At 42.9% G+C, this 23,907-nt stretch overlaps 1 protein-coding gene across 10 annotated transcripts in view; it reads right to left on the reverse strand.

Moving 5' to 3' along the window:
* LOC106970809 (putative adhesion G protein-coupled receptor E4P) overlaps nucleotides 1-23,907 on the reverse strand; it is an 87,216-nt gene that overhangs the window by 62,659 nt on the left and 650 nt on the right. For 8 of the 10 annotated variants that reach the window (XM_053219986.1, XM_015067493.3, XM_027050273.2 and 5 more), the window contains exons 2-10: nucleotides 20,851-20,901; nucleotides 18,350-18,469; nucleotides 13,560-13,709; nucleotides 10,857-10,897; nucleotides 10,108-10,243; nucleotides 9,399-9,506; nucleotides 6,265-6,449; nucleotides 5,509-5,676; nucleotides 2,965-3,159 (exon numbers count right to left, since the gene is read on the reverse strand). In XM_053219986.1, the coding sequence (XP_053075961.1) occupies nucleotides 2,965-3,159; nucleotides 5,509-5,676; nucleotides 6,265-6,449; nucleotides 9,399-9,506; nucleotides 10,108-10,243; nucleotides 10,857-10,897; nucleotides 13,560-13,709; nucleotides 18,350-18,469; nucleotides 20,851-20,901 (1,154 nt within the window). Of the gene's footprint in view, nucleotides 1-2,964; nucleotides 3,160-5,508; nucleotides 5,677-6,264; nucleotides 6,450-9,398; nucleotides 9,507-10,107; nucleotides 10,244-10,856; nucleotides 10,898-13,559; nucleotides 13,710-18,349; nucleotides 18,470-20,850; nucleotides 20,902-21,369; nucleotides 21,559-23,907 lie in introns of those variants that run through there. The other 2 variants (XM_053219991.1, XM_053219989.1) reach the window with 2 other exon arrangements.

Genomic DNA, 23,907 nt, shown 5'->3' on the forward strand with positions numbered 1-23,907 from the left:
TCTCTCTCTTCCATTTCTGGGACCCCTATGATTTTGATGTTGTTCCTTTTAAATGAGTCACTGATTTCTCTGAGTCTTAAATCGTGCTCTTTTGCCTCAGTCTCCCTCTTTTTTCTGCTTTATCATTCTAAGTTTGTCCTCTATAACGCTGATTCTCTGTTCTGCCTCATCCATCCTTGCCGTTGCAGCATCTGTACAAGATTACAGCTCAGTTATAGCACTTTTTATTTCATCCTGACTAGCTTTTACTTCTTTTATCTCCGCAGAAAGGGATTCTAATCTATTTTCATATTATTCTTAGTATTCTTATTATTTCTTAGTATTCTTATTATCGTGATTCTAAATTCTGGTTCAGACATCTTGCTTGTATCTGTGTTGGTTAAGTCCCTGGCTGTTATTTCTTCCTGCTCTTTCTTTCAGGGTCAATTCCTTTGTTTCATCATTTTGAAGGGAGAAAAGGAATTAATGAGGTAGAAAAAATTAAAATAAAAAATTAAGAAAATATTAAATTTAAAAAATTAAAAGCAAACACACACACACACAAAATTGAATAAATGATGCTAGATCCTAGGTGTGTTTGGCCTGGGTGTTGAAAGTGGCTTGATATATTAGTGAAAAAAGGAGGGGGAAAAAGGAAATCATTTGAAAATTTGAAAAAATGAATACAGTGAAGTAGACTAAAATGAAATGATGGAAGTAAAATAGAATTTGAAAAAATTACACAAAAGTAAAAAATATAGTAGAAAAAAAATAAAGAAAAATATTTTTAATAAAAATTGAAAATAAAAATGAATTTTTTCTTTCTGTATTCAAGAAAAAGAAACAAAAAAGAGAAAAGGAAGGAAGAAAATTGAATAGTTGTACTGACTAACAGACTGAAATATGACTGAAATTACTTCATTTTCCCCTAGAAGTCAAACTGTGAAGCACTTTATATAGTCCATCAGTTAAGCAGGAGGTGAGATTTGTGTTCTTGAAGAGTGAGGTTGGCGAAGTTGGGCGGGGCTTAGTGTAGTGGCTCTGTTCTCCACTAGTTGGCGCTGCTTAGCTTACTGGGGTGGATTGTTGTGGGGCTTGTAGGTGTGTATGTGCATGCGCAGGAGCGGTGAAAATGGCGTCACCCAGCTACCCAGTCTCTAGTATCAGAACTCTGTTCTCCCCAATCAGCAATCGCACACCCGTCCTTTGTCTAGGCTTCTGTCCACTCCCCACTTTTACGTTGTCCATGACCAAGCCCCAGGTAGCACCTCCCTCCCAAGTTTTGTCTCAGATGCAGCTGTCTTCCATGGCCCCCCACTTCTGAGGGACTGTGGCTTTGACCCCCTCCACCCCTCACTAAGCAATGGTCGGGTGCTGGCCACATCCAGGAACGCTTGTGGGACCACGCTGCTGCTGATGCCCAGAGACTGCAGCCAGGTTCCAGCCCACCCAGAAAAAGTTCACAAGACAGTGTAGCAGCAGCACCTCAGGGATTATGGAAAATCACAACACACATCTGGCACCAGCCTTCACCCTTAATGACCTTGTTCTAGCACCAGAGAATGTGGCTGTTCTCCAGGGTCTGCTGGGCCCAGGTGGCCTCACAGCCTCTATCAAATGTCCTTCCAGCAGTGGAACCACTTCTCCCTGTGTGGCCTGAGAGCCTCCCGGGCCCCACTCTGCTCCTGGGGATTCACCCTTCCCACCAGAGCACCGCCGGGTATCGAGCTGCAGAGTTTCAGACTCTGCGCTCCCCGTTTACAGTCTTAATGGAATTTAAACCCTCTCCTTTATTCTTTCTCCCTTTTTAGTTCAGTCCCTGAGGCTGTTTCCAACTTTCCACTTTCTCTCCAGCAGCTTTTGGGGAGGGGCATTTTCCCCATATTCTCCCCCCATCTCCATCCTCTCTCCACACGCAAAAGTGACTGCCTGTCCTCTGTGGCTTCTCCCCCGGTTCACCTCTCCGTGCTGCATCCTGTTGAATTCTGTGGTTCATATTGTGCAGATTGTTGTATTAATCTTCAGATCAGCATTCTAGGTGTGCAGGATGGTTTAGTGTTGGTCTGGCTGTATTTCGTGGACGCGAGACACACAAAAAGCTTCCATGTTGTTCTGCCATCTTGGCTCCTCCACCAAGACTATACTTACTCTTAACTGTAATAATATACTGCCTCCCCGGGAAGGGGGGAAATAGTGCTTCCATAACCTTCTAGCTGTGAGATCATAGTCTTTTAGGGTTAAAAGGAGCTTTGGAAAACATTTAGCTCCAATTCTTCCTGAATATGATGATGAATATAATCATGATGAAGACAAAAGCTAACAGTGGCAAAGCCAATGTCCACCCGAAATTCAAGACTCACTCCACTCCTGATTCCAGACTATAGACATGTCACTGGGATGGGACTTCCCAGCCAGAGACTACATTTCCCAACACCCTTTGTAGCTGGGTGTGACAACACCACTGATTTCTAGCCAATAGGATGTGAAGGGAAGTGATGTGCACCATTTTCCAAGATGGCCCATATAGACTTCCCTCACGGGACTCTGCCTTGTTCTTTTCTCTTTCCATTTGGCTAAAATGGAAAGGACTCTTGGATGACCTTGAAAGCTGTGTATGGTAGATAAAGAAGGCTCCATCAGCCTGAGGTTGGAGGATAGACACCCTTCAAACCTGTTTTCTCACCCTCTGTGGATACATAAGTGGGAAATTAACCACTCTTATGCTAAGCCACAAACATTTTGGAGTTTCTTTGTTACAGCAGATACTGTTACCTTGGTTAATGCCATCAGTCTGACTCTCTATCAGCTTGCTAAATGGCTTCTCAGAAAGTACCGGTCTTATTCAGAGTTACAGATGAGGAGAATTGAAATGGAAAGTTGTTTTTTCCCCCAATACTATCACTGCTGACTCTTGTCTCTCTGCCCATCCTTCCTCAAGACAAAATGGCTAGATTTGATTATGACAACAGACAAAATAGCACCTACCTCAGGCTTAGTTTGGTCAATCCCTGTTAGGAAGAGCAGATGGGCCAGGAAGAGACAAATGGAAAGCTGCAGGTGGAGGAAAGTGCTGGTGTTCTGGATGGGTTGGCACAGGAGGAAGGTGAGGGCTGCCAGGAGGAGGCACAGCAGAGAGAGGCTCAGCCCCACATAGGTGATCATAGTCAGCACAGGATCCACCTATGAGCCAAAGTGAAGAATCTGTTATAGTTTCCAGCTCTGTGCTTATGTGCCTGATGGAGAGTTATATGGGTGTCCCAGTTCAGTCTCTCCAACAACTGACTTAATCTAAGAGTTGATATTCCCATCTTCAAAATGGGTGCATTTACCACACAAGGTTATTGAAAACCCAAAACCACTAGCCTTGTGCTGTTCAACAGAAATATGTGAGCCACATGTGGAATTTAAAATTTTTTAGTAGCCATATATTTTAAAATGTGAAAAGAGGGCGCCTGGGTGGCTCAGTCAGTTGAAGGTTGACTTCAGCTCAGGTCATGATCTCACAGTTTGTGTAGTTTGAGACCTGCATTGGGTTCTGTGTTGACAGATCAGAGCCTAGAGACTGCTTTGGATTCTGTGTCTCTTTCTCTCTCTGCCTCTCTACCCCCCTCAAAAAATGAATAAACATTAAAAAAATGTTTAATGTGCAAAGAATCAGCTCAAATTAATTTAATAGTGTGTGTTCAAAATATTATCAGTCCAATGTACTATATATAATATGATCAATATAGCAAAAGTGTAATCAGTTTAAATTACAATCAATGTAAATAAATTATTAATGAGATCTTTGGTACTTTTTTTCCACATTTTAAGTCTTCAAAATCCAGTGTGTATTTCATGCAGAGAGAGAGAGGGAGACACAGAATCAAAACAGGCTCCAGGCTCTGAGCTGTCGGCACAAAGCCTGACGCGGGGCTCGAACCCACGAACCGTGAGATCATGACCTGAAGGGAAGTCAGACGCTTAACTGAGGCACCCAGACACCCCCAGATCCTATTATTTTTGATGATAGAAGTGAAATGAAGTCCTGCCAATGAAGTTGTGTTTAATGGAAAAACATTTCACACTGCTTCTTAATTTAAATAAATTAAAATTAAATAAAATTTAAAATTTAGGGAGGGGCACCTGGGTGGCTCAGTCAGTTGAATATCCGACTCTTGATTTTGGCTCAGGTCATGACCCTAGGGTCATGGGATCAAGCCCTGACCCATGCTCAGCACAGAGCATGCTTAAGATTCTCTCTTTCTCTCTCTCTCTCTGCCCCTCTCCCTTGCTCACACACTCTCTAAAATAATTTTTTTTAATTAAAAATTTGGGGGGCACCTGGGTGGTTCAGTCAGTTAAGCCGACTTCAGCTCAGGTCATGATCTCACAGTTTGTGGGTTCAAGCCCCATGTCAGGCTCTGTGCTGACAGCTCAGAGCCTGGAGCCTACTTCAGATTCTGGGTCTCCCTCTCTCTCCCTCTGCCCCTCCCCTGCTCACACTGTTTCTTATTCTCAAAAATAAACATTAAAAAAAATTTTGGTTCTTCAGTGACATTAGCCACGTTTCAAGTGCCCAAGAGTCGCATGTGGCTGGTGATCCTTTGGACAACAGGGCTCTCCAAAGCCATCTCTGTGAAGGTTGGGATTTATCTGTTTTGTTCTTTGCTGTATCCTCAATGCCCAGGAAAGCATCTAGTATAGAGTAAGCAGTCATACACGAATTTGTTGAGCGAATAAAATGAGGTCATGCATTTAAATGTGCAATATAATGCATGACCTCATTTTATCATGCAGTCATACAGTAACTGTTCAATAAATGAGAGCTAAAAAATGTTTTGTCATACAGTAACTGTTCAATAAATGAGAGCTAAAAAGAAATAGGGGAATAAATTAGGCAAATTTCTTTAAACGTGGCTTATCGTAGCTGTAGTTGGGACCTGGGAAGTTGAAGGAGCTATGCTTTTTCATTAGTGATAGTCAGTGGCTTTCCTTCCCATCTGACCAGCTGTAACCACTGCTTGCAGAATAATGGATGTTTGATTCCAGATCACCTTAGATTCCACCCAACTGTCCAATGTTTGACAGGGGCTGACAACCCAACTGTCCAATGTTTGAAGGATTTATCTGATAGCTTGAGCTTACTCTGCTCATGCCCATGGAAATGCCAAAATTAACAACCCCTGGGTGCAGCTTTCAACCAATGCCTGAGAGGAGGTGGTGTATAAATACCCCTGCTCTCCTGCTGTTCAGTTAGGATGACTCAGGTGTGTCTCCTACACTGATTCCCAGAATACTCCAGAAGGAATTAAGTTCCAGATGCCCACGGTGGTGACTGGCTTGATAATGCTGTCCACATTAGCTTGATTTTTTTTCCTTTTCTCATTTCACTTCCCCAGTCCCTCTACTGGTGCTTCCTGGAATTACCTCTCAAGGGAGCCACTGCCACTTGATTCCTTATCTTAGAGTCTCTTTCTAAGACATGGAGAGGACGACCTCACCCTTTGTAGGACACAGACTCCAGGAGGGGGCCATGAATCTTGGTACCTTGGGAACAAGAGCCATGAGAACAGCAAAGCTGGAAAGGTGGAAGCATTTGCATCGGGTGTGTGAATCGTTGCTGCCCACATGAGAGCAGCCCTCCGTTGACCAGGCACCCCCCTCCTCTGATGCATCCCAGGAGACACAGAAATATTTTGCTCTTGCACCACCAGGCTGGAAAGAGAATAGCATGAGAGTAGAGCTCTTTCTGGTTTGATTATCTCAATTTTATAGGTTAGTCATGGATGCATTGCTTTGGAAACTGGAATGAGAAAATCCTATCATGGAGAACACTTGTGGGGAAGACTTTCATATGACCACATTTACTCTGGGGTTTATTCTTCATTTATTCTGCCATTCTCTGGTCATCTCAGAGCCCCAGGGACTGACACTTGTGAACTGCTTTATCCACGTTCTTTGTCATTGGGACAACCAGTGAGAGGTACCAGTGAGAAGTCCTTAGATGAAAGGAGGAGGAGGTCAGGTGTTTTGCTAGATGCTTCTTCTGTTCCAGGATGCCTCCATCTCCAGCAGGGCAACCCTCCAGCTTTCCTTGGGCTCAATAATGCTCACCCTTCCATTGCCTTTTTAGGCTTAAATATGATAATAACTTCCCTTGGTGGCAATCTCTGGGTGCCTTAACATTTCTTGTTGGTTCTCTTAACTCTGAATAAGCAGAGTTGGATTCAGTTTCTTGCCAGAACCCTAATAACATACCTCTTTGAGGTAATGCACAGAGATCCAGCCCTGGAGTTTGCTCACCTGTATATTTTGGAAGGTCAGGAACACAGGTTCAGAGAGATATACTTTTTCCTTCATACCAATGGTGCCACTTGTGACACGAGAGTTCAGTTTCACTTCCTGTGTCCCTCTTCCATCATTAAAAAAAGATCCATTCAGAATATCCCCAAGAGATTGATAAGTGATAAGTGCAACTGCACTTCTATCTGAGAAAACAGAAGAGAAATCGCTTTAGAAAGCATCCATATTATGGGAAATTGGTACACTAGTATCTTGTGTGAGAGTCATAAGGCAAACATTACATACAGTCAAAATTGCCCTTGGAAAGCTCTTATGTTGCCCCATCAATACGTTATGTGTGGTTTCGGGTATAGCACTTTGTATATGTAGTACATATTAATACACATCATACATAATTAATACATATTATAATGCACCACACACGAGATATACATGCAACATATCCAGTGATGTATTGTAAAAATATACATGAGCACTTAGATATCAAAATCAGAGCCATGAGGCCAGATGTTTGTCCTCAGAAAGGCAGGTGGCACTCAGGTAGGATGAGGAAACCACACCTTCCCATTGTCCATCTCAAGCTCACTCTGGGATATCCAATTTAGAAAAGTACAGGAAGATATGCAGGATGATGCATTCTATTTAATGCATTCTCTCATTCTTCCCTCTTTCTGTTTCTCTCTTTCTCTCCCTCCCATCCTCTTCCCCTCCTTTTTTCATGCAAAAAGAATTTAATTCACAGAAGGTAAATGCACATATGATGCTCTGTAGCATGATGTAGTATTTATTTTTTTAAGGTTTATTTACTTATGTTGAGAAAGAGTGCATGTGAGCATGAGTCGGGGAGGGGCAGAGAGGAGACAGAGAATGCCAAGCAGGCTCCATGCTGCCATCACAGAGCCTGATGCAGAGCTTGATCCCATGAACCATGAGATCTTGACCTGAGCTGAAATCAAGAGCTGGACGCTTAACTAACTGAGCCACCCAGGTACCCCACATGATGTAACATTTCTTAAACTGCAATTATTCATCAGCCACCATCCCAGTTTTAGTCAAATCCACTTACCACCTATATTATTATTTACTCCATTTAAAAAATCAACTCATTTTAAGATCTTTTCCCTCTCCCTTCTCCATCAAACAGCTCATAATAAGGAGTGAAGATTAATCACTGTGGAAAGCTGGGGGCTTTCTGAAGAAAATGCAGCTGGTATTTCACTCTCTCCAGAGAACCAGGTCTTTCTCTTTGAAATATTTTTTCTTGCATTCATTCATTAATTTATTCATTCGTTCATTCAAATATTTATTGAGCATCTAGTGTGTGCCAGATAGTGTTTTAGGCATTATGATACAACAATGAAGAAAAGAGGCTGAGTTCCTGCCATCAGAGAGCTGATATTATAGCAGGAGATGAACAACAAACTAATTAAGAAAATATTACATAGTGTGGATTCTGTGCGGAAATTTAAATAAGACGATGGAATAAAGGAGGGGTGGCAAACTATGACCTGAGAGTCAAATCCAGCCTACTACTGGTTGTTGTACATTAAGTTTTATTAGCACACTATCATGCCCTTTTATTTACATATCGTCTATCACTGCTCTCCCACTACAACGTCAGGCTTGAGTAGTTATAACAGAGATCACCTTGCCTAAGCAAGGCCAGGGAAACAAAAGCAAAAATAAACTATTGGGATTTCACAAAATAAAAAATCTCTGCACAGTGAAGGAAACAATCAACAAAACTAAAAGGCAACCTACAGAGCGGGAGAAGATATTTGCAAATGACATATCAGATAAAGGGTTAGTATCCAAAATCTATAAAGAACTTATCAAACTCAACACCCAGAAAATAAAATTCAGTTAAAAAATGGGCAGAAAACACGAACAGACAATTTTCCAAAGAAGATATACAGATGACCAACAAACACATGAAAAGATGCTCCACATCACTCACCATCAGGGAAATACAAATCAAAACCACAATGAGATACCACCTCACACCTGTCAGAATGGCTAAAATGAACAACTCAGGCAACAACAGATGTTGGTGAGGATGTGGAGAAAGAGGATCTCTTTTGCACTGCTGGTGGGAATGCAAATTGGTGTAGCCACTCTGGAAAACAGTATGGAAGTTCCTCCAAAAGTTCAAAGTAGAATTACCCTATAATCCAGCAATTGCACTATTAGGTATTTACCCACAGGATACAAAAATACTGATTTGAAGGGGTACATAATAGTTAAATCACAAAAAGAGCCCAAATACCCACTGACTGATGAATGGATAAAGAAGATGTGGTGTGTATGTATATATATATAATGGAATATTAGTTATAAGAATGAAGAATGGAATCTTGACATTTGGAAAGACGTGAATGGAGCTACAGTGTATTATGCTAAGAGAAATAAGTCAGCCAGAATAAGAAAAATACCATATGATTTTGCTCATATGTGGAATTTAAGAAACAAAATAGATGAATACAGGGGAAAAAAGAAAAAAGAGGGGCAAACCATAAAACAGACTCTTAACTATGAAAAACAAACTGAGGGCTGATGGAGGAAGGTGGGCAGGGGGATGGGTTAAATGGGTGATGGGGATTAAGAAGGGAACTTGCGATAAGCACTGGGCATGTATGTGATGAGTCACTGAATTCTACATCTGAAATTAATATTACACTATATGTTAACTAACTGGAATTTAAACAAAAACTTGAGAAAAAAAATTTACTACCTGGTCCTTTCACAGAAAAAGTTTGCCAACTCGTAGTACAGAGGAAGACTGGGGGACGATTTAAAATAGGGTGATTATAAAGTACTTCTCAAGGGAAAGAGCGTTCAAGGCAACAATCATCTGCCACCTGCAAGTGCTGTCTTTTCAGACCATCATATGGAAACCAAGCATACATCAGCCTGTCCCTTTTAAGGAAGCATGTCAAGGACACCTGTATGAACCTCAGTGTGTCATAAAGTACACACGCCAAGTGTATCCCTCAAATTGCCTGGTTAGTGATCACCATGTAGAATCCCCCCTGCCTCAAAAACTTTAAGTCCCCACCTCCTGCCCCAGCCACCTGGAAATGAGACAACAGTGTCTAGAATTTGGAGGTCAGGAGAATCCAACTTGAACACGGTACCTCCTATGGTTCCTTTGAAAGCATCAGTACAGTTGATATCCATAGTGTTATTTCCAGCCTCCAGAAGAGTCTTCTCACTTGTGTCATTGCACCTCTTGGTTTCATAAACTGGAAACATTAAGAGAGTCCTGCTTTGTTCACTTCTCACACATATGAAATTTGTTGAAGAACTAACTCCCTTCTTTGAAAGGCACCCTACTGGTGATTTCCTTTTCTGTATGCAAGGTAGACCAGATGGCACTCCCTTCCACATCTCTGGCTGATAGGGACGAGATGGTCAAAATGACCTAAGCAGCACGCACTGGCCACAGCCACCCAGGGGAAGAGAGGAGATGGCCATGCTTCTTGAAGCTGGAACTAGGGTGAGCAAGCTCAGACTTTACATACACTATTTAAAGATCAGGGTGTTGTATGGAAACCAATTTGACAATAAATTTCATATATTGAAAAAAAATATTTAAAGATCAAAAAATTTTAAATCATCTTATACTGGAGTACCTGGTAATGGGGGGGGGACTTACTTTTTTTAAGCAAGAGAAGCTAAACATTTAAAAGTTTTCCCAGAAAAGTCACTTTGGAGCAGGTCTGCATTTGGGAAAAATCCCTTGAATGAATTCTCCACGTCACATAAACACATAAACACAAAGTCTGACAAAAGATCACGCTCATAAAATTTTTTTGGTCATAAGGAAAATGCTCTGTTTCTTACCTATACCAAACGTAGAATTCTCATACTTTCCTGGAAAAGCTAAAGTCTCAGTCCATACGATCAGTTCCATGTCTTGAAGTACTTGGGTCGCCACTTTTGCAATGTGACTTTTGCTTCCATTGTTCATCAGAATTTCCTTGCAAAGAAATAAAGCTAATTAGGTAGACTTTCATTAGAACTTAAGAAAGCAGGAATTTACTTGAGTGTGGTTGGGTGAGCCTAGAAGGCAAAGCTCTGTGCTTTCAACCTGGAGCTTGTCTTCGCATTTATCATGCACAGCCCTGTGAAGGGAGAATCATTCACTCCATTGTATTTATGGGAGCATGAGGGCCTAAAGGGTGAGGTGTCTGAAACTCATGAAGAGTGCTTTACAGAGGAAGACAGGGATGGAAGTGATGATAGGGGTGGAATGAAACTCGAGATGTCTGGTGCTGGTCTTTGAACAACAGTTGAGGCACTAAAAGCCTTTCCCATGGTTTCTCAATTTCTATTAACATTTGGGACCAGATAATGGAGCATAACAGCATGCCTGGTCTCTACCCACTCAATGCCAGTAGCACCCTAGTTGTGACAATCAGAAATGTCCCCAGATGTTTTCTGATGTACCCTGGGAGAGAGGACAAAATCATTCCTATGTGACAGCTGGTGTGTCCTAAATGGCAGAGGGAACCATGGTAGTTATTTAAATGAGAGAATAACATGGAAAGATTGGCCAGATGTCTCCCAGACCTAGGCTTCACCTCACTCACCTGAATGTCCCTTGATACCTGTATCTCCTCACCAGTGTCCTCTGAAAAGAAAAGTAGCCATTGAGTGGGATGTGGGAGATAACATGCCTAGCTCACATCTCTCTTCCAAACACTCTCAAGTTGGGTCTTTCTCTGATGCTTCCCATCCTTGCCCAAGTCCCCTCTAAGAAGTCCCAAGTATCTTCTACAGTAGAATTTAAAAGAGAATTAGGGTGGGGCCTCCAGTTCAATAATTCAGTCAATAGTATTTTTTGCACTGCTACTTAAAGCCAAGAACAGTATTGAACCTTATGGGTAGAAGTTGATAAGGAGACAAAGGAGTTTGAAGTCTGGTGGGAAAGTCACTAGGTTAATGATGAAAAAAAATGAGTAAGTCATCGCAAGGTACCAGCATGTTCTTAATAGGATGAGATATCTTGGGAGTGCACAGAGAAGCTCCAGCACATGTGGGGTGCAGAGAAGGCTTCCTTCCTGAAGGAATGGGTATTAACTGGGTTAATATTATAGAAGCAATAATAGTACCGGCAGTTGTATACACAACATGGTATATAAAGTGCCTTAATACACACTATTTCGTGTAAAAAAACACAGAAGGTTCCAGAACAGGGTCATGTGACTTAATATTTATTGAGCCTTCTTAGGTACCTAGCACTGAACTGAGTATTTTATACACCTTAATAATCAAAATGGGTAGGCGAGGTGTGTTAGTTTCCTAAGGCTGCTGTGATAAAGTACGACAAACTGGGTGGCCTAAAACAACAGAAATGTGCTTTTTCATGGTTCTGGAGGCTAAAAGTCCAAAATCAAGGGTTATTGGCAGGGCCACACTCTCTCTGAAGGTTCTGAGGAGGATCCTTCTTTGCTTCTAGCTTCTGGTGGTTGCAATCTTCTCTGTTCCTTGGCTCGTGGCAGCAGAACCCCAGCCTCTGTGTCTGTCTTTGCATGTCTGAGTGTATGTGTCTCTACATCCAATTTCCCTCTTTCTTTTTTTTTTTAAAGTTTATCTGTTTTTGAGAGAGAGAGAAAATGTGTGAGTGGGGGAGGGACAGAGGGAGGCGGAGAGAGAGAATCCCAAGCAGTCTGTGCTGTCAGCATGGAGCCCAGTGCAGGGCTTGCTCTCATGAACCACAAAATCATGACAGGAGTCAAAATGAAGAGTCAGGTGCTTAACTGACTGAGCCACCCAGGCACCCCCAAATTTCCCTCTTCTTATAAGGATAGCAGTCATATTGGATTAAGGGCCCACCCTCATCTGGTACGACCTCATTTTGATTTTATTAGATATGTAGAGACTTTCTTTCCAAATAAGATCATGTCTCTAGGTTCCAGATAGGCATAAATTTGGAGAGATTCTGTTCCACCCAGTACATGAGATAAGCAGGTGTCTGAAGGGACTCTCAGTGATCTCTGCCATTTGGATCCCTCCTCCCCTGATCAGACCCCTGCTAATGAATAGAACTCAGCAAAAGTGATAGGATGTCACTGCTGAGACTGGGTCATAAAAGACTTCAACTTCTCTTTCATTTGCACTCTCTTTCCAGCTATTCTTATGTGCTTGCTATAACAAAGCAAGCCAGAGAGGCTGACAGCTTCTCACCAGCCACCAGAAAGGGACTGAGGCCTTTAACCCAGTAGCCTTTAAAAAACTGAATCCTGCCAGCAGCCACATGAGTGAGCTTGGAAGCAGATTCGCCCCCAGATGAGCCTTCAGATGAGACTGCATCCCTGCCAAACACTTCGTAGCTGTGAGAAACCTTGGAACAGAGGACCCAAGGGAGTTATGTCCAGATTCCTGGACTACATACACTGTAGAAAATAGGTGTTCTTTTAAGCCATGACCACTGGGGTAATTTACTATGCAGCAACACATCACTCGTACAGTAGGTGTTATTGTTATTCCCATTTACAGGTGAGGCATATAGAAGTTAGGGCATTATGCAAAAGTCATCTGGTTAAGTGGTAGAGTCCGAAGTCCAATGTATTGAACTCAAAACAAGAATGAGCATATTCTGGTGAGCGAGAGCCAGGTTCTTGTGTCAGAGAAAGTTCAACAAAGGACAGAGGGAAGGCTAGAGCAAGCCCTGATGGATGGGAATTGGAGGTGTCCATGTGAACTTGCAGGGTTTAGTATGTAGACAGATAAATATAGAAATTGAATTTAAAGTAAGCAGAGGAGAGGGACGTCTGCGTGGCTCAATCAGTTGAGCATCTGACTTTGACTCAGATCATGATCTCGCGGTTCATGAGTTTGAGCCCCGCATTGGGCTCTGTGCTGACAGCTCGGAGCCTGGAGCCTGTTTCAGATTCTGTGTCTCCCTCTCTCTATACCCCTTCCCTGCTTGCTCTGTGTCTCTCTTGCTCTCAAAAACAATAAACATTAAAAAATTAAAAAAAAAATAAAGTAAGCAGAGGAGAAACAAGTAGGGAAGTCCAGCAGAAAATCAGAGATGTCATTTTGGAAGCCCAGGAAAGAGACCCAGACAGGAGACTTACTCTTACAAGGCAGCTACACAGGGATGACGATTGGTGCTGGGGGCTTGGGTGGTGCCTTCTGAGAAAAGATTACCAGGGACAACAGGGGGGATGCAGGACGAGGGCCAGGACATATCTGTTCTCTTACCCTGGCCTGAAATGAATGGAGCTTTCAAAGTCTTCCCTCACCCCTCCTTTTTCACAGTGGAAAGAGTATTTGGAAATCCTTACCATAACACTGTTTATAATCTAATTTAAATAAGCCAGCCACAAAGTTGAAGACAGAATTTGGGACACAGCTGCAGTAGTAACTTCCAATTTCATTTCTGCAGTAGGATTTCTTCTTGCACTTTGCCAGACCAGTCTCACACTCATCGATATCTGCAAATCAAGAGGAAACATCACTTTTTTGTTCTCAAACTATACCATCCTCCCTTGTACATGGAGTCTCAACTACCCAGCATCATTTATAAACAACACCTGTTCTTGGATAAGATGACTCAGTATCATAGAGGTGATAGTTCTTCTCAAGTTAATTTATAAATTAACTAGTGAAAAACATCTAGCCGGACTTTAAGGAGTAAGGCAGTGGATACAATCATGCAAGAATAGCCAGAAAAACTCTGCAGTGAGGATTTGCCCTACTAGATGCTAAAATACACTTTAAAGCCTCAATAAAACAAGTGCTGGTGCATGAACCAAGAAGTAGGCTAGTGGAATGGACAAAAGTCCAGCAACAGACACTAGTGCATATGGAGCTTTGATGATGGTGGTATGTCAAAACACTGAAGGAAGGATGAGTGGTTCTTTCAATGCTTGGATCACACAGTTTGCTATATCAACTTAAAACACACAGCAAGGAGCAAGGGGAAAGAGATAGGGCAGGTGCACATGCCTTTAAGAAATGGTACAAGTGAAGCATAAGGCTCACCTTTTGCTACCTAAGTCCTGGCACGTGCAATATTCACACATCCTGCATCTATCTGCCACATCTATCTGACGGACCAGAGTTGAGACTCAAGCAAAGGGACTCACAGATGGAAGGTGCCCTGAGACAATCAATGACTCACACTTGTTCCCTCTGTGGGAAGGACTCAGGACAAGCACACTTAGCCAAAAGCTGCAACTTGCCTATTAGTCTATTATGGGTTTTATTGGTCTAGGGGTGTGTGTGTTGGGTAGAAGGTACATGGGCCAGAATGGTTATCACTAATGAGTAACTGAGTTAAGACCTCATAAATATTAAGTGCTTGTGTATATTTTGTTCATATTGTACATCTTGGGCATCAAATGCCTCTTATTTATGTGCTATGAACATTTAGCACCTACGTTCTTTGAGTATATTTATTATTTCATGAATACTGTTGTTCTCTCCATTCCATTCTATGTTTAACACACACATGTTCTACCCACTAACTACTTACAGCTATTTTTTAAAGTGTTTTTTATTTATTTTTGAGAGAGAGAGCATGAGCGGGGAAGGGGCAGAGAGACGGAGACAGAGGATCCAAAGCTCACTCAGCACTGACAACAGAGAGCCTGACGTGGGGTTCGAACCCACGAACCATGAGATCATGACCTGAGCCAAAGTCAGATGTTCAACCAACTGACCCACCCAGGTACCCCACTACTTATACCTATTTTAACACATCTTATGCATTTCACATATCCCATTGGATTTTTTTCTGTCTTCTGCCGCAGAACCAAATAGTCTCAAACAGTCTAACAAGTGCACATTTTACCTTTGTACATTTCCCTTCTTTAAACAGGGTTCCCCTTCATCCTGGTTCTGGATCTTATTAAAAAGTAAGATAAAATGAGACCTGGGTCTCATACAATTCTTAAGAATAAACTCTACGTGGATCAGAGATTCAAATGTAAAAATGGAGCCATACAAGTACTAGAATTAAACAGAGGTGAATTCTTTGATCTCAGTGTAGGGGAAAACATTGTAATGAAGACTTAAGTGCCTTAGTAAATTTGCCTATATAATTTTTTTAAATTCATTGCATGGCTAAATAAAATACATAAACAAAGTCTAAAGGCAATTGACAAACACAGAGAAAATATTCTCCATGTATACTACTGACAAGGGACCCAGATCTCTAACCTATAAAGAAATAAAAAATTGGGAAAAAAAGAAACACTCAGTAAAAAATATAGGGGAAAGACGTGAACAGAAATTCAGAAAGAAGATACAAAAATGATCCTCTAACATAAAATGTTCAAGATTGTTCATTATTAGGGGCACCTGGCTAGCTCTTGATCTCAGGGCTGTGAGTTCAAGCCCTACATTGAGCCTAGAGATGACTTTAAAAATTTTTTCATAATTAGAGATGACCATGAAAAATCTACTGAGATACCATTTCTCACCTAGCATACTGGCAATGCATTCTGAAAACATGTTCTGTCGGCAAGATGGTGGGGAGACAGGTGCTTTCATGCAATGGTGATGGGAATGTCAATTGGTACAACTCTCCTGGAATTAAATTTGGGGTAGATAATCAAGGTACATATGGACTTACCTCTTAACTAAGCCACCTCACCTCCAGGACTCTACCCTGAAGACACATCTCCCACAAATATTGGAAAGAGCCTAAGTGTTCAACTAAAATGCCCTCACACACAGAAGAGGGCTGAATAAACTATGGTTTACCCACACAGCTACGTAAAAGAGTGGGGAATATCTCTACATGAATTGGAGTAATTTCTAGGATATACTGTTAATCAAGAAAAAAAAGCAAAGTGCAAAAGGGCATCTCTGGTGTCCTACCAAATGTGTCAAAGTCATGGAAGAGGAGAAAAGGCCAAATATCTGTCACAGATTGCTGTCTCAGGAGCATGGCAACTAAATAGGATCCTGAAATGGTTCTTGAAGCAGGAAAAAAGGACAATGGGAGAAAAATTGGTGAAACTGGTAAAAAAAAAAAAAAAGTCTGTGGTTTATTTAACACGATTAGACCAGTATTAATTCCCCGGTTTTCATCATTGTAGTATGGTCATATTGTTAGTTAACCTCAGGGGAATTGGGCAAAGGGTAATACAGAATTCCCTGAGCTGTTTTAAAAAGCTTTAAAAATAGATACATCCAATGTTTTATGATTCCACTTATAGGAGGTCCCTAGTGGAGTCAAATTAATGGAGACAGAAAGTATGATCATGGGAGCCTGGGGAGGGAGAACGGGAAGTTAATGTTCAGTGGGGACAGAGTTTCAGTTTTGCAAGATGAAAAAAGTCCTGGAGATGGAGGGTAGGGATCGTTGCACAACATTGTGAATATACTTAATTTCAGTGAACTGTACACTTAAGAATATAGTGATTCTCACCTGTCAGAATGGCTAAAATTAACACAGGAAACAACAGATGTTGGCAAGGATGCGGAAAGGGGAACACTCTTACACTGTTGGTGGGGATGCAAACTGGTGCAGCCACTCTGGAAAACACTGTGGAGGTTCCTCAAAGTTAAAAGTAGAATTACCCTATGAACCAGCAATTACACTACTATTTACCCAAAGGAAACAAAAGTGCTGATTCAAAGGGGCACACGCATCCTGATATTTGTAACAGCATTATCTATAATAGCCAAGCTAGGGAAAGAGCCCAAATGTCCTCAGCTGATGGAGGGATAAAGAAGATGTGATATCTATATCTATATCTATCTATATGATATATATATGGATATATATATAATTATGCTAAGTGAAATAAGTCAGAGAAAGACAAATACCGTATGATTTCAGTCATATGTATAATTTAAGAAACAAAACAGATGAACATAGGGGAAAAAAGGAGAGGCAAACCATAAAACACACTCTTAATGACAGAGAATAAATTGAGTGTTGGTGGAGGGAGGGGTGTTGGGGGATGGGCTAAATGGGTGATAGGGATTAAGGAGGGCACTTGTTGGGATGAGCCCTGGGTTTTATATGTAAGTGATCAATCACTAAATCCTACACCTGAAACTGATATTATACTATATGCCAACTAACTGGAATTTACATAAAAATTTGAAGAAAAAAACATACCAAAACAAAAAATGTTTCACAAGTAAAAAAAAATAGTTACAATGATAAATTTTGTTGTGTATATTTTACAATTAAAAAAATTAATTTAAATAAATAAATCCAGTATTGTCTGATTTCACTCACAGGAGGTCCCTAGAGGAGTCCCATCCACAGAGACAGAGAGTAGATGGTGGGAGCCAGGGGTGGGGGAGGGAGTGGGGAGTCTGTGTTTCCTGGAAACGGAATCTCGGTTTGGGAAGATGAACAGGTTCTAGGGATGGGCAGTGGGGATGGTTGCACAACAATATGCATGTATTTAATGCTTCTGAAAGATACACCCCAAAATGGTTAAAATGGTACATTTTACATTGCATATATTTTGCCACAATAAAATAGAGTAAATCCTAAGTAGTCTACCATGGTTCGCTTTGCCTTCTGAATTTACACAACTCCAGCAAGCCGTTATCCATCTCTACCGGTCAGATATTCAGGAGTGGTTCTTGTCTTTGGTGTACTCAAATAGACCTTTAGAATTTGTGGAAATGAGAAAGGCTTATTTAGGCTGGAAAAGAAGGGAGTTGTGAAATGGGAAACTGAAATACTAAGCTGGGGCCAGATCATGGAAGATACTGTCAAGATGGTAAGTTATTCATTTGTTCTCTCGGACTACACATTTTTATTGGGTCTCTGTTATGTGACATTATTCTCTGTCCTCAGCATACAGCAATGAACAAAACAGACACAGTCCCCACCCCTATGGATTCTCAGACAAACAAAAACCAGTGCTTGAAACGTCAAGGGTCCTGGGAACTCTACCTTCCTCTAAAGAAAAACATGAAGCCAGCCTCAGAGAGAGTGAAGGGGACACAAAGGGTAGGGACTTCTCTAGGGGCACTGAGACAGCCCTGACATTTCCATCCTGTAGCACGACTTCATCCTTACATCACTGGCACACCCATAGAACACATGCCCCTGCCTCGTCCAGGGATTCCAGGACGATGTGGATTCCATCATTACCTTCACACTTCTCATGGGGCTCAATGTACTTCCTCCCAGACACGGACTGAAATCCATCTTTACAAGCACAGTGGGTACTGTTGGAGCAGCTGGCATTTTCAGGGCACTTGGGACAGAGACCTGCAGAGAACACAGGATCATTCCATTCATGTACTCATTCATTCAAGAAATATTCCTTAAGCCCTTACGATGTCTCAGATGCTGTGGTCAGCAGAATAGCGCTGTCAGCCTCCACTGCCCACCCCTCCTACTGCTGAACACAGATGCTTGCAGTGTCTGCCCCACACACATCCAGCCTCAGCCACCAGCACCACTTATGCTCAACAGAACTTCCCACTGTCAGCACCTGAGTTTCTCTACCTGAGGGCTTTCTCTGGCCACCAGAGTCCTCTGTGCTCACAAGGCAGGTTAGCAATGGAGCAGATCCCTCAATCAATGACTGACATGAGTCAGGGTGTTTAAAAAAAAGGTGTGTGGGGGGGTGCCTGAGTGGCTTAGTCTGTTGAGCATCCAATTTTGGCTCAGGTCAAGATCTCACAGTTCATGAGTTCAAGCCCCGCATCAGGCTTCATGCTGATGGCACAGAGCCTGCTTGGGATTCTCTCTCTCTCTCTCTCTCTCTCTCTCTCTCCCTCTCTGCCCCTCCCCTGCTCATGCTCTCTCTCAAAAATAATAATTAAAAAATTTATAGAATTACCATATGATATAGCAATTGTTTTTAGGTATATATCCCAAAGAACTGAAAGAAGGGGTTTGAAGAGATATTTGCACACTTGTGTTCATAGCTGCATTATTCACAGTAGCCAAAAGGTGGAAACACCCCACGAGTTCACTGACAGATGAATAAACACCATGTGGCCCATCCATACAATGGAATGTTATTCAGCTTTAAGAAAGAAGGAAATTCCAACACCTGCTACAACAACATGAGTGAGCTCTGAAGACCTTACGGTGGGTAAATAAAGCAGTCATCAAAGGATGACTACTGTTTGATGCTACATACAGGAGGTCCCTAGAGGAGTCGAATTCTAAAGACAGAAAGCACATGGTGGATCCTGGGGCTGGTGGGAAGGCAAATGGGGAATTGTTCAATGGGGAAGTTTCAGAAGAGGAAAAATGTTCTGGAGGTGGTTGGTGGGGATGGTTACACAACAGTGTAAATGTGTTTGATGTCACTGAGCTGCACACTTTAAAATGATCATGATGGTGAATTTTATGTTATGTATATTTTACCACAAGTTTAGGAACATAACAGCTTCCTTGCTCATCAAGGGGCATAACACTGGGGTGCACACTCCTTAGTACATCCCAGCTCCCATTGTTACATGTAACCTGCTTGACAATGGACCCTTATGGCTCCTCGCCTTCCCAGGTAATTTCCCACTCCCACCTGGCACTTCCTAGAATCACCTCTGATGGGGGAACATACGGCAAGCTGATAGGCTACCACAACCCTCGCCTCCCCACCAGGTGCAATATATGTGTGATATTCCTCTGGCTCTCCTGGCTGCCCAAGAACAAAGGGAAGGGGAAAAACACAGGGTTAATTAATAGAGATCATAGTCCTGCAGGACCTAAGTCTCCATCACCCCTCCATAGTGATGTGGGAAACAAAGGCAGAAGGAAATGGAAGATACAACTCAATTTCCTTATAATCTGCAGCCCATTGACAAATACTTGAGGCAGGCAGAGTAAAATATTTCTACAGGAACTCCTTACTGTCTTAATGCTAATGATTTGCTAGAGGGAAAAACAACCTTAGCCTGACAATAGCTAGGCCTCCAGTATCCTGGGAGTCTTCTTAGGAAATATGAAAATCTCACTAGAAACTTCCCCTGGATTAGACCTCCTACAACCCCATAGTATATAACCAGTTTCTCCTCATGGTCCCGGGGCAGCTCTTCCTGCCCAGGGGTCCTGTCCCCATGCTTCAATAAAATCACCTTTTTGCAACAAAGATGTCTTCAAGAATTCTTTCTTGGTCGTAGGCTCCAGACCCCATGAACTATCACCCCCCAAACTCATCAACCTCCCAGATAAATGACTTGTTCTCAGGTCCTTTTCTCAGGGTGTGCTTCTGGAGGGACGCAACCCAGGACATGGGGAAAAGCAAAAGTATCTCTTGCCATGACTTGGACACAGGCTCTGGGAAAGAAAGGGCACAGTCCACCATCCACCAGCTGTGCGACCTTGAGCCAGCTACTTCTCCAGAGGCCCACTGGTCAAGTGAGGATGCGGTCAGGACCTTCTCTGCAGGAATGTCAGGATTGCATGGGATCAGTGTGCAATTTGCTTAGCATTGAGCCTGGTGCAAAGCAAGAGTTACATAAATGGCAATGATGATGCAAAGGTGGGGGGGCAGTCCTTGGGAGCTGCAGGCAATAGGAAGAAGGCGGCAGGGATTTATGTGGTCTCCCTTGAAAAGGGCTCCTTCCCCCTCCTTGAGGCAGGTCGCAGACCCTAATTTCCGTTCCCTGGAATTTGGCAATGAGTAAGCTCACCTTCAGAATTTTTGACATGTGATCCTGACAGAGCCAGCAGGACAGTGAGACCTGGAACAGAGAGAGGGGGACAGTTCAGCTTGGCTGAAGCCCAATGGGGATAGGGCTGGGCATACCCTGCTGACTTCATTGCAGATTCTTTCAGGCAGATTACAAAGGTGAGGGTCAGGGAGGGCATCATATACTAGTGAAGCGGGCCAGGGCCATCTGATTGCAGCTGTAAGAGGGTCTACACCCAGTTTCAATGTGCGAAAGTTTGTGTGGGGGGTGGGGGGTGTTTCCCACACCAGCAATCAGTGCTCTGACACCAGCTAGGTGTCCTACAATTCAGCTCAACTTCTGCACCATCTACCCAGAGACAGCATCAGATCCCACAGGTTAAGGGCTTGCTCCCACAAGCCTGTCCGCACCCCCCCCCCCTTCAGAAGCCATAGAAAGCCTAAGTTGTCACCTCCCTCTCCTGCTGCATTAATGCGCTGGAGCAGCTCAGAGAAACATTGCAGTTACTAGATTGCTGACCTGTTAGGAAAAGGTATCACGCAGGAACACTGGATGGAGGAGGGATGGGGCAAGATACAGGGGAAGGGCGCAGATCCTCCTTGCCCTCTCCGGGAGGCCACTCTCCGCAAACCAGCTTCGCCAGCCCCAGCAGCCTCTCGGGTCTTAGGGAGACTTCCTCACACAGGCAAGATTGATTAGACCCTTGACCCTCGGCTGGCTACCCGCCTTCCAGCTCTTCGCCCCTCCCCGAAAATCAGGAGGTGGGGCTGAAAGGGCTAGTCTGCTGATTACGTGATTGGCTCCCCGGCCCCGGCCCCACCCCACCCTCCCCGACCCCGCCCCGCCCACAGCCCTAGCCCCGCCCTGCCGTGAGTTTCCCAAATCATCTTATTACCATAACAGGAGACACCTTTTTCAATCACTCTCCTCAGGGAAATTCCCAAATGGGGACAAAGCCCAAAGACGTATATCTCATTATAAATCACAATATCATTAGCTGTGGGTCCCGATTTCTGAAAAGTCAGCGGCTCATAAAGCTTTTCTCCAAGCGTAGCACCGAAAGGCCAACTGCCAAACTCCTTTCCACATGCAACAGTGCACCTAGACCTGTCTAGACCTCTAGCCCCACACTGTCCGAGGGAGATATAATGTGAGCCACGTGGGTCCTTTTAAATTTGCTAGTAGCTGCGTTTTTAAAGGCTGAGAAAAACAGGTGAAATTAATTTTATTATTGTGTTTGACCCAATAGAGTCAAGATGTGATCATTTCAACCCGCAATCCAGATGTGGCAAATTATTCATAAAGTGTTTTGCATTCTTTCCTGCGTGTAAGATAGTCTTTGAGACCAAGGAGGCATTTCGCACGTGGGGCCAATCTCCACTCAGGCTGGCCTGTTCTCTAGTGCTCAAGACCAACGCGTGCCTGGTGGCTATGGCAGTACATAGCCCAGGTCTAACTCCTAGTAACCAGTGCTTTCTCTGGAGTTTCTATTCAGGGGATCTGAATAGCACAGACATAAGAAGCCTCAAAGTCCAAGACTGTGGGAAATTTGGAATGGATGACCATGTTTGGGGCATGGTCCATTTTGAGGATGACTTAAAAATATCTCCCACGTTTTTAGATGAAGCTTTATATGAAAGTTGGGGTGGCTCAGTCAGTTAAGCAACCGACTTCAGGCTCAGGTCATGATCTCATGGCTTGTGGGTTCGAGCCCCGCATCGGGCTCTGTGCTGACAGCTCGGAGCCTGGAGCCTGCTTCAGACTGTGTCTCCCTCTCTCTCTGGCCCTCCCTTACTCATATTCTGTCTCTTTCTCTCTCTCAAGAATAAATAAACGTTAAAAAAATTTTTTTTAAAGTTGGGGATGAATTTAGAAATGCAGAAAGCTTTCCACATGTTTCCTAATATCACTCCCTCAAGGTACATATAGGTGGCAAAATACCAGGCACTTGAAAAATGTTTTTTCTTGGATTTTTTTCTCTTTCCTCACAAGCAGGCTGTGCTGGGATCCTTTGCTAAAATCTGGAGTAATTGGCTTTCACAGCTAACACCAGCCCCCAGGTGGTTTAAGTATGACAAGTAAGATGGAGGTAATTTGAATTTGTACCACACGAAGCGGGAAGAGTAAGAAATCTGCCCGTGCCTGTTTGGATGATCACAGAATGAGACAGATCCCTTGGACAAGATAAGGCTCTTTCTGCCTCCTCTGTAATATTTACTATGCTTCATATTATGGGTACTGACAAAAACATGACCTTTAAGGATTCATGATAACAGTCTGAATCATATGACATGGCCATTTCTGTAAATCAAAAAAAAAAAAAAAAAAAGCCCAAATATCAGCCATTTCCTTGTGAATGTTTTCTTCACAAAAAAGAAATATTACTTGGTCCCTATGGGGCAGGGGTCAGCAGACTATGGCCCACAGGCCAAATTCAGACCACTGCTTGTTTTTGTATGGCCTGTGACCTAGGAATGTTTTTTACAGTTCTTACATGGTCAATATGAATCAAGTTTTATTGGAACACAGCCATGCCCATCAGTTGGAGGAAGGCTTGGGGGTACTCTTGTATGGCAGTGCAGAGTTGAGGAGTTCAGAGGGAGACCACATGGCCCACAAAGCTGAGAACAGTAATTATCTGGCCCTTGATAGAAAAAGTTTGCCCACCCCTGACATATACTGGACATCACATGCTTGCTAATAAGATCGTCTAACAAGCCTGGTTTAACCCATACCTTGCAGATTCAAAAATCCCAGAGCAGAAGGGTAGGTATAGGCCCAGGTCATTGTACTAAACTACAGTGGTCCAACCCTGGACCCTCTTGGTGGTTGATCACTATAGCAGACCCTTGAAGTGTTCCCCTATGGTCTTCCCCTGAAAAGGCTCCTATCCATACAGATAACTTACTCTGTCTTTCAGTGGGAGAGCTTTTTCTGCAGCCTGTGGGGCACAAGCCCCAAATGTTCAGAAGTTATGCTGGAGTGGCTATCTAGCTGTGAGAGATGAGGACAAAGGGTGTATAGCCCAGTCTCCTTGCCCTGCTAAGGCACGTTAGG

This window comes from Acinonyx jubatus, chromosome A2 (genome assembly GCF_027475565.1).
Source record: "Acinonyx jubatus isolate Ajub_Pintada_27869175 chromosome A2, VMU_Ajub_asm_v1.0, whole genome shotgun sequence".
Classification (NCBI taxonomy): Eukaryota; Metazoa; Chordata; class Mammalia; order Carnivora; family Felidae; genus Acinonyx; species Acinonyx jubatus.